The 11699-nt window shown below is 43.5% G+C and overlaps 1 protein-coding gene across 1 annotated transcript in view; it reads left to right on the top strand.

The window, feature by feature from the left end:
- Nucleotides 1–9453: 9453 nt before the first annotated feature.
- The window catches only part of LOC135204659 (zinc finger protein 260-like), an 89962-nt gene continuing 87716 nt past the window's right edge, over nt 9454–11699 (top strand). The window contains exon 1 of the mRNA XM_064234809.1: nt 9454–11374. Within this exon, the coding sequence (XP_064090879.1) occupies nt 9986–11374 (1389 nt within the window). The 5' untranslated portion in view covers nt 9454–9985. The remainder of the gene's footprint in view (nt 11375–11699) is intronic.

Below are 11699 nucleotides of genomic sequence, written 5' to 3'. Positions count from 1 at the left end.
CTAGCAAGCGTCGAGCGCCTGACATCCATCATATGACAAGCAGGCGCAAAGAGTTATATGAATTAGAAGGACCAAGCTTCAGGCGCTATGATTCTGAAACATTATCGGAGTTTGAAGCGGACTTGGAGGCTCCTCTTTGGGATTTTTCTCAGGATTAGTTTTCTCCTGACAGGGTCTCTAGACGTCGCACAGGCGGCCGTAGCCCCTGTCAGGAAGGGCTTGATTCTGAGAGAAGCAAGAGACATTTAAGGACTTCCCCTGATAGGGACGAGAGTTGTCGCACAGGCGGCCATCGTCCTTGTTAGGAGGGCCTTAGTGTAAAAGAACAACATCGGCCTTCGCCTGGCAGGGACTCAAGACGTCGCACAGGCGGCCGTAGCCCTTGTCAGGTTGCAATCGGTGTTGCTACGAGCCCTTCACCTTCCCGAGAGAGGAGTCCTCCTCCTCCAGTTGCGCACTCATCTCCGAATAAAACTCAGCAAGAATTGGAAGATGTCTCGGACTCTGAAGAAAATAAGGGGGCAGGTCTTACAGACTATAAGACATTGACAGCCCTCTTATTAAAAGAATTTGGAGAGTCCCTGAGTCCTGCTGCCCCTCCTTCTCCGCGGTCTTTATTTCCAAGTACGAAGACTGCAAAGTCTTCCTCCTTTTTGAAGATGCAACCGACCATCTCAATGAAGAGGGCTTTGCAGTCTTTCGGAAATTGGCTTAAAACCAAGGAGGAGGCGGGAAAGACGGTGTTTACCTGTCCCCCTTCCAGGTTATCGGGAAGGAGAGGGATTTGGTACAGCACAGGAGAATCTACGGGACTTGCTCTTCCCTCATCTGCTGAAGCGGACTTCTCGACCTTGGTGGATTCGGCGAGGAGACACGCACTTTCATCGGCCAAAACAAGCTGGACAATGTCCGAAATGGACCATCTCCTCAAGGGAATATACCATGTCTTGGAAATTTTTAACTTCCTAGACTGGTCCCTTGGGACTTTGGCCAAGAAGACGCAAGACCCTCAGTTTTTAGAGCCAGAAGTCTTGCATAGCGTTCTGGCCTGTATGGATAAGGCGGTGCAAGATGGATCGGCTGAAGTGGCATCCCTTTTCGGGGCAGGAGTATTGAAGAAGAGGTCTGTCTATGGTTCTTTTCTAACCAAGGCAGTCTCTCCAGTACAGAGGTCTTCTCTTTTATACGCCCCACTGTCTAAACAATTGTTTCCTTCTCAGTTAGTGAGGGATATTTCCCACACGCTTACTGAGAAGGCAACACAAGATTTGTTGGTACACTCTGCTAAGAAGCCTAGACCAGCTGCTCCTGTCGCAAAGAGGGAACCAAGACCTGCCCAACAGCCCTTTCGAGGTAGAACTTCTAGCCGAGCCCCAAGGAAGAGAGGAGGGGAGAAAAGAGGAAGATCTTCTATCAAAGTCCCGAGAAAGAATCCTAAATGAGGTTCCAGTCCTCCAAGCACCAGTAGGGGCCAGGCTTCTGAGATTTTCAGAAGCATGGGCTTCAAGGAAAACGGATTCTTGGTCCCTACAAGTTCTCAAGAAAGGATACCTCATCCCCTTCAGGAACAGACCTCCATTGACGACGACACCGAGGGAGCTGTCAGCGAGATACAAAGACCCTGTAAAAAGAGATGCCCTTCTCGGATTGGTACAGCAGATGTTGGAGAAGGAGACCATCGAGAGAGTACAGGATCCGCACTCTCGGGGCTTTTACAATCGCCTCTTTTTGGTGCCAAAAGCCTCGGGAGGGTGGAGGCCGGTCCTGGACGTGAGTGCATTGAACTGCTTCGTGGAGAAGACGAAGTTCTCCATGGAGACACCCAATTTGGTCCTCTCTGCTCTTCGTCCAGGAGATTGGATGGTCTCCCTCGACCTTCAAGATGCTTACTTTCACGTCCCCCTGCATCATTCGTCGAAGAAATATCTTCGGTTCATGGTGCAGGGAAGGATTTATCAGTTCAGGGCTTTGTGCTTCGGCCTCTCGACGGCTCCTCAGGTGTTTACGGCGTTGATGAGGAACACAGCAAGATGGCTACATCTGGAGGGGGTGAGGATATTGCTTTACTTAGACAACTGGCTTATAAGAGCACAGTCAAAACAGCATTGTTTGGAGGACTTGGAGGTAACTCTACAATTAGTCAGATCTCTTGGATTGCTCGTGAACCTCGAGAAATCTCACACGATCCCCAGTCAGACCATCTTCTATCTGGGGATTCGGATGGATTCTCGGGGTTTTCGAGCATATCCATCCCAAGAAAGGATTACGAAAGGGATGGAAAAGATCTCGGTCTTCCTAGAGAAAGAACGAAGCTCAGTGAGGGAATGACTCAGTCTTCTGGGCACCCTTTCGTCGCTAGAGCAGTTCGTTTCTCTGGGGAGGCTGAATATGAGACCCTTGCAGTTCCATTTAAGAAGAAATTGGAACAGGAAGAAGGGAGATCTTATGGATACATTTCCCATAGAGGAGAACATCAAACACCACTTGCGATGGTGGTTAGAGCCGCTAAGAAGGAACGAAGGAGTGTCCTTGTCGCTTCAGAACCTTCGCCTAGTGTTGTTCTCCGACGCGTCGGACACGGGATGGGGAGCAAAACAACTAGGGACGCAAGGAAAAGTGTCAAGGCATCTGGACGAAGGAACAGAAGACCTGGCACATAAACGCAAAAGAACTTATAGCCGTACACTTAGCACTGAAGCATTTCGAGAACGAAGTCAGAGGCGTGGTGGTCCAGGTCAACTCGGACAACACCACGACTCTGGCATATATCAGAAAAGGGGGGACACACTCTTTCTCCCTGTACGAGCTGGCAAGGGATCTGTTGATCTGGACGGAGGAAAGAGGGATACGACTCCTGACGAGGTTCGTTCAAGGAGGGAGAAACATAAGAGCGGACAGATTAAGCAGAAAGAATCAGGTCCTTCCAACAGAATGGACCCTTCATTCACAAGTCTGCCAGCAACTATGGTCTCTTTGAAGGAAGCCTCATGTAGACCTATTTGCAACGTTCCTCTCCAAAAGGATGGAAAACTTTTGTTTGTTGGGGGACGATCCCAGAGCCCTGTCGATAGATGCCATGCTCATGAACTGGACGGGCATAGACGCGTATGTGTTTCCCCCATTCAAGATGCTGGGGGAAGTAATGAGGAAGTTCGTGTCCTCGGAGGGAATGAGGATGACATTGATCGCTCCTTATTGGCCTGCAAGAGAATGGTTCACATAGGTACAGGAATGGATAGTGGACTTCCCCAGATCTCTTCCCGAAAGGACAGATCTGCTCAAACAACCCCACTTCGAGAGGTACCACAAAAACATCCACGCTCTCGCCCTGACTGCCTTTCGACTATCGAAAGACTGGTCAGAGTGAGAGGCTTTTCTCGCAAAGCTGCAAAAGCAATTGCTAGAGCAAGAAGGTCCTCAACCATGCGGATATACCAATCGAAGTGGGAAGTTTTCCGTAGATGGTGCAAGGCGAAGAAGCTGTCCTCCTCCGATACCTCTGTGACCGAAATTGCTGATTTTCTTTTGTATTTACGAGAAGAATCTCAGCTTGCAGTATCAACCATTAAAGGTTATAAAAGCATGTTATCGGCTGTGTTCAGGAATAGGGGCCTGAACATAGAGAATGACAAAGATCTGCATGACTTAATTAGATCATTTGAGACGACAAAATCAAGAACTTCTCTCACCCCTAGTTGGAACCTAGATGTGGTTCTCGGATATCTAATGTCAGAGAGATTCGAACCTCCCGAGAAAGCGTCTTTCAGAGACATAACAAGAAAATGTATTTTCTTAATAGCTCTCGCTACTGCGAAAAGAGTGAGTGAGTTACAAGCTCTGGACTCGAGAGTGGGTTTTAAGAGGGATTCGGCTGTATTGTCTTTCAGGCCTTTGTTTTTGGCTAAAAACGAAAATCCCTCGAGACCTTGGCCTAGAACTTTCGAAGTTAAAGGGCTTTCTCAATTAGTGGGAAATGAGATGGAAAGAACATTATGCCCTGTGAGAGCTTTGAAGTTTTACTTGCAGAAGAAGAAGCAGCTGCAGGGCTGCAATCAAAGCCTCTGGTGTGCTGTTAAAGACCCGAGAAGAGCAATGTCAAAAAATGCTTTAGCTTTTTTTGTGAGAAATTTGATAACTGAGGCTCACATGAGTTGTGATAGTGAGGCATATAAGACATTAAGGGTTAAAGCACACGAGGTACTTGCAGTTGCTACATCGTTATCGTTCAACAAGAACATGTCGATGAAGAACATCTTAGCAGCCATGTATTGGAGGTGTAACTCAGTGTTTGCCTCACATTACTTGAAAGATGTGAGGGTAACATACGAGAGATGCTTCTCTTTGGGACCTTATGTATCTGCGGATACAGTGCTGGGGAAAGGAGAGAAGACTGATCCTTAAATTTGTTTTTTGTCCTTATATTTTATATAGAGTGATTTTAAAATAATGACAATTGCCATCAGTTTCTGTTGAGTAAGTGGATAAGACCCCATTGACAGTCCTTTCAAGAGTTCTCAGCCATAGGGCACACCCTCGCTGAAGCTTTTGAGGTGAAGCAGACTTCTAAGCACAAGCTATGAAGTCTTCCGCCTAAACAGGTAGGAACCAGGGTATTGTTAATTAACTTTTATTACCTACAACATATGTTGTTTACCTGTTCGGTCAGTATTTAGCTGTCTCTTACCCTCCGCCAAAGGTGCCAATCAGCTAAGTATATATCTGACAGGGAAGTTGAATGTATGAAAATGATATTGTTATTGTACAATAAAGTTTCATACATACTTACCTGGCAGATATATACGATTGTATGGCCCACCCAGCCTCCCCTCAGGAGACAGGTGGAAGAGAAAATCTGGCTCAATATGGTAATAGTTCCTACTCCTGCCACCCAGCGGCAGGGCAGTAGATCACCTGACCTACCTGTAGTGTGTGCCGCGAAATTTGAATTTCTGTCGTGGACGACGGAGTCTATAGCTAAGTATATATCTGCCAGGTAAGTATGTATGAAACTTTATTGTACAATAACAATATCATTTTATTGACACAAGCGACTCCGCAAACATCGAGATGGCGTCAATCTTCTAAAATATTCAAGCGTAAGTAAAAATTCCGAAAGCGTTTTGGTGAGATTTGCACTGCTTTGGGAGTTTTTCTTAATAAGAATCTCATCGACGTTTGGGTATGATGGCGGATAGGAAATATCTACTTCCTTCCGTAAACCCTAGAGATGAACAGGAATTCTGTCTCTTCCGCGATTGATGAGGAAATCACAAAGATTTAAAGAGTTCCTGGATTAACTTCCCTCCTTAAGGAGATATATATACTCTTTCTATCGTTCTATTAACGAAAAGAACGAAGATAGTAGAAGGTAGTAGAGTATCTGCTGTATGAGAATACGATACGGTCAAATCATAAACACATACCGTAGTTACTTCTTTGCTGTGCAACTCAATTACCAGTATCCTTCTAGGACTTTCCTAGGAAGGACTACCCTTAAAGGGATTGTTAAGACAACACCTACTTAGCTTCTAGATTTATCGAAATCTTGTTTCGCTTAAATATGCTTTAATAAGAACTTCCTGAAGCTCGATAATAATTTTTAAGATTCCTTTATTAAATGGAGTAGCTGGCAACTCTGGAAGAGTAAGGCCAGACGGCTAACGGAGACTGCTATCGCTTACGCTTAGACCGCAGTACCATGTAGGTGTCGGTCATGTTTGGTCGTTTACATCTCTCTCTCCTGCGGGATGGAATAACTATCCGTATCTCTCCCCTACAATCGCGGTCTTAGCCTCGGATTGAGGGGATAGTTAAGCTAACATAAAATATTGTCTGCCTTTTGCTAAGAAGCTTTCAATAAGAGAGATATTACAACCTTTCAATGCTGTTTACCGTAGGTAACATTATTAAAGGATTCTATCGCAGCAGAACATTATATTATATAATGCTCTCATGCTTACGAAAGCATGGCTTATTAGAGTACCCGCTCAGGAGAAGATGGATGAGTCGGATGGGAAACATTCTCTTCGTGACAGAAGTTGTTTCCCTGAATGGACTATACTACGTATGTAAAAGTTTTTTCCTACTAAGAACGGAATTAACATGTGAAAGGATGTCGGGTACTATAAAGGCACAGATGTTCTGGCACATAACCTAAAAAGAATTAGAAGGAAGCGCCAGTCTGGCGCGAAGCGCCAACCTGGCGAAATGCGCCAGAAGCGCCAGCCTGGCGCAATGCGCCAGAAGCACCATCCAAGATATTTTCTCGTTTTAGCGAGTTATTTATCTAAGAGTCCAGTAGCCTCTCGGACAGCAGGTTCGGTAACGGTAAGATTCGTTCCTGTTTTCGTTACCCATTTAATCGGAAAAGGGTCGTTTACAAGGAATGATGAAATGATTTATTTTAATCACTTTGGCCAATTCCACGACTCTCTCAAATCCTGAAGAGGTTCGATGCAAGATTTTGCATGTCCGTGAGAACCTTCTCGATAGACGATAATATCTGTTAACGTATGTCTAACATTTATTGGAAAGAGTTGTGAGAACCTGCGGAAAGTCTTCTTCATAGATCTCTTAGCAAGGTAGAAGACGAACAGGCTTCCTATAGACTGCTTCCTTTTCCTCGAACCATCTTTATTTTATAGAAAGGGGAATATACTCTAGTCTTTTTTCCCATAAATATAAATTCTTTACAGAATTTAAGATAAAGGGCGTCAAAGAAAGAGAGGATAATACTTTATGCCTCATTTTGGCCTTAGAGAGGTTTGATTCACAGAGGTCACGTTCTTCTCACAGCATGTTTTGGAAGTCTTTTCTAAGAGAGTGGATATTCTATCAGCATCTATTATAAATGGACCTTAACAACCTCTCCACTCTGAGTCTGTCTGCGTGGAGACTGACCAGAAGTGGACATGAATGAGAGGATATTTTCAAGGTAAATTACAATAGTCATGGCCAAGACATAGAATTGCTGCAGATCGTGCTAGAGGGAATGAGGAAACTGTCCTCTTCCGATACCTCTGTGAACCACATAGCGGTTTTTTCTTCCCTTTCAGGGGGAAGAATCACCTTTGTATATATCTGCTATCAAAGAACGCAGTAAAAGGCTATTCTCTGTCTCTACAAAGGGAATTGGAGATAGCAGAGGATTAAGATCTTCGAGATCTTATACGATACCTCAATTTTACAAGAGAAGGATATCATGAACTTCTAATGGGATCTTTTTTGTGGCCACAGATTCCATGTTCCGACAAGATGGAACTGCTCCTCATCAAACTTCTTTGAGAAATTTTCATGAGGGAATTCTTTGTTTCTCTTGGTCCTAAACGACCAGAAGACAAGTGAATTTTTTGAGCATTGGAATCTCACATCAGATTCTATGGAAACTAGGCAATGGGTTCTTGCCAGCATAGTATGTCTGGCCAAAGAACTAAAACCCCCTATTCCTGATTCAATGTTTTCAGATAGAGGTTTCGTTGTCCAGGCAGGGTACTTACATTTCATCTACAGTAGAATGGTTCAAACGTTTGCCTACAAAGTCTTTGGAATGCGATGACGGCTCAAAATGCTTCCCAGAAGGTGTTCAGAGGGATACAATAAAGAGCTAGAAATCAGGAGTACTCCCAATTTTAGCTCGGAGTCTCCTTAGACTTCCAGGCTTCTTCCCTTCCTTCGGGCAAGGATAGGGAAGATTCTGCAACGAGAAACCCCTTCAACATGTAAGAAAAGATCTCGTGAGCAAGGAAAGTACTCAAGAAAGATCCTCCTCGGAGGAAGACTCTTATCTCTCGTACTGTTAGATATCATATCGTATACTGGATGTAGCTGACTACAATCACCTCCCCTTGCCGGAGAGGCCAAATCTCAAAGTGGAAGAATTTTTTCCACCCTTCTCCAGTCTCCTGATTTACTATTGTGGATGTTCAGGACTTTCGGACAATGTAGCGCCAACCAGGCGCCATATGCCAAAACAGGCGTAAAAAACGCCAGAGGCAGACAGCCCCAAGAACACTGTCATTGTCTGATGAGGAGAAATACCGGGCCTACAACCTGGCACAGATGCGCTAGAGGCGAACATATCGGACAGATATGAGTGTCCGATGTGGACATCGCCAGACATCCTCGAGACTCTACCAAGCTTGAAGTTCCGGCAAGTAGGGAGGAGCCAGCCAGGCACGAGGCGCCAGGCAGGAGCGAGGTGCCAGGCAGGCGCGAGGTACCAGCCAGCCGCGAAGCTCCAGGCAGGCGCAAGGCGCCCGCGAGGCGCCAGGCAGGCACAAGGCGCCAACCTGGCGCAAGACGCCAGCCAGGCGCAAGCCAGGCTCTAGGCTTCATCTAGAAGAGATCCTTTTCAAAGAAAGCCCTGGTCTTCTTCTTTGAAACAAATGTGATCGCTAAGCACTTCTTGAGTAACTTGATGATTCCTTCAAACAGCTGAGAATTAAAAGCGCTTGAAGTGTGAGCTTTTATGAATTCTTGTTCTTTCCAGAACAATATGTTGTGAAGGACATATTAGCTGTAACTTACGGAAGATACAACTCGGGAGTTGACTTCCCTTTGCACGAAGGAGGTCAAGTTGACCTACGAGAGATCCTTCTCTCTTGGTTATACGTGTCTACGGATACGTTGCTGGGATAGGGAGCCGACACTGATCCTTAACTAAGTGAGTTAATTTTTCTTTTAACATGGTGTTTTGTTCTTTGGGTTGTTTGAAAGGAGTTTGGGGATAACTCTTTTTAAGCACAAGCCCTCGTGTTAGGATCAGGTGATCGGGATCGGTGTTGTGCTCCTTAATTATGCCACTAGGCATAGGTGTATTGTCATGTAAGTGGATAAGACCCCATTGACAAAGGCCATCAGGCTCTGTCGAGTAAGTGGATAAGACCCCATCGACACACCCACAAGAACTCTTAGCCATAGGTCACATCCTCGCTAAGGCTCTTGAGACGAAGCAGACTCCTAGCAATAGCTAGGAAGTCAACCCTTCGTCTAAACACATAGGAACCAAGGTTTTATTTATTTATTACCTACAATGTATGTTGTTTACTTGTCTAATCAGTGAATAGCTGTCTCTTACCCTCCACCAAAGGGTGCCAATCAGCTAAGTATATATCTGTCAGGGAAATTGAATGTATGAAAATGATATTGTTATGATACAATAAAGTTTCATACATACTTACCTGGCAGATATATACGATAAATGGCCCACCCAGCCTCCCCGCAGGAGACAGGTGGAAGAGAAAAATCTGGTTTTAGAAGATAATGGTTCCTATTCCTGCCACCCAGCGGCAGGACGGTACATCACCTGACCTACCTACCTGTAGCGTGTGCCGCGAAATTCGAATTTCTGTCGGGGAAGACGGAGTCTTAGCTAAGCATATATCTGCCAGGTAAGTATGTATGAAACTTTCTTGTATCATAACAATATCATTTTACAGATGAGAGAGGGTGATTGTCAATATTAACGTCCAATCTATTGTTGCATTGTTGCCTCAGGAATGGTTTGATGCTGTCTGGACGGCATTTAATTAGATTGTATTAATATTTGGATACTGTCAAATGCAACTTTGTTAATTGTCATGAGACCGTATAGGAACCTGAATTAAATTTATTCTGCTTCTTCAGTTCTGGCATTATGTTTCCTAACTATTTGTTGCATTCTTTGATTTCAGATTCTCTCTCAGAAGAACCCTCCTTCCTTCATCAGTTTTGGGCAGCATCGAGATTCTGGGAATGCTTGTTGTTTAATGGAACTGTATGTAACATTACAAATATCAGCTCTTAAAGTGTAAGAGACAACAGTGAATTATTGTACTCTTTAAAACTTTAAAAATTACAACAGCAGTGAAATCTGGTTGTAGTCCTTCAAGATATTTTACTTAATTTATAACAGATTTATTGGATAATCATTTGTAAACAATTTTGTGTTAAGAGCTGTAAATTCAACACATTGTCATTACAGAAGAAGACAGGACAAAAGGGTAAAATGAATCCAGAACATTCTTTAGAATTACCTTTGAAAGGTGAAACTGAAGATGCATTACCATGCCCTTCCATAAATCAAGAAAACAGCAACATGGCTGCCTTTAGTGAAACCAGTAATGGTGACTATTTGTCGATCGATCCATTCATGGACATCAAAATAGAGCCAGAGGTATTCTGTGAGGCTAATGAAGATGGTGATGAATATTCATATGAAATGAATTCTGTAATGAATGAAAAAGATCCACCAACTTGTAAAAAGGAAGTAAAACAAGAAAGAAGGATTAGTCACAGTGGAGAGAAGCCTTTCAGATCCACTGACTGTGATAAACCATTTTACAATAAAATTAATCTTACAAGTCATATCACAAATGTTACCAAAGAGAACACATTCATATGCAGTGACTATGGGGAAGCATTTTCCATGAAACTTAATCTTATAATTCATAAGAGAATCCACACTGGAGAGCCTCACATATGCAAGGAATGTGGGAAAGCATTTTCCAAGAAAAAAAATCTTACACATCATATGAGAATTCATACTGGAGAAAAGCCATTCATATGCAAGGAATGTGGGAAAGCATTTTCCACTAAACCAGGACGTAGAGTTCATATGAAAATACATGCTGGGGAAAAGTCATTTATGTGCAAGGAATGTGGAAAAGCATTTTCCCACAAATCAAATCTTAGAGCTCATATGAGAATCCATACTGGAGAAAAGTCATTCATGTGCAAGGACTGTGGAAAAGCATTTACCCAGAAATCAAATCTTACATCTCATATGAGAATCCATACTGGAGAAAAGTCATTCATGTGTAAGGAATGTGGGAAAGCATTTTCCAGGAAATCACATCTTACAGGTCATATGAGAATCCATACGGGAGAAAAGTCATTCATGTGTAAGGAATGTGGGAAAGCATTTTCCAGTAAACCTCATCTTACAGCTCATTTCAGACAACATACTGGAGAAAAGCCATTTATGTGCAGGGAATGTGGGAAAGCATTTTCCCTTAAATCACATCTTACAATTCATATGAGAATCCATACTGGAGAAAAGCCATTTACATGTGAAGAATGTGGGAAAGCATTTTCCAGTAAACAAGAACTTAGAGTTCATTTGAGAAAACATACTGGAGAAAAGCCATACATGTGCAAGGAATGTGGGAAAGCATTTTCCCGTAAATCAGTACTTACACTTCATATGAGAATCCATACTGGAGAAAGGCCATTCAAGTGCAAGGAATGCGGGAAAGCATTGTCCAATAAACCAAGTCTTATTGTTCATTTGAGAAAACATACTGGAGAAAAGCCATACATGTGCAAGGAGTGTGGCAAAGCATATTCCACTAAACCAGGACTTACAGTTCATATGAGATCCCATACTGGGGAAAAGAACAAAATTGATGCACAAGCGACAAACTTGGCACTAAAGATCAACTGCTAATAAACAAAACAATATTAGAAGATTGTAAGAAAGACAGAGGAACCTTAATGTGGCATTTGACAGCGTGCCGCACACCTGGATACTCAAATGTTTGGAACTATATAACATCAATGAGGAAATAACATCTTCCCTGGCAGCCCGGATGGTTAAGTGGAAGACCACTCTTTGTTTAAAACACTATGAGGGCCAGATAGTAACCCCAGAAATAAAGATCCAAGCAGGAATATTCCAGGGTGACAGCTTCTTACCACTTCTCTTCTGCTTGACCATAGAT

Source organism: Macrobrachium nipponense, chromosome 47 (assembly GCF_015104395.2).
Source record: "Macrobrachium nipponense isolate FS-2020 chromosome 47, ASM1510439v2, whole genome shotgun sequence".
Classification (NCBI taxonomy): Eukaryota; Metazoa; Arthropoda; class Malacostraca; order Decapoda; family Palaemonidae; genus Macrobrachium; species Macrobrachium nipponense.
The sequence above is the reverse complement of the archived record's forward strand: the minus strand, read 5'-3'. Positions and strand labels throughout refer to the sequence as shown.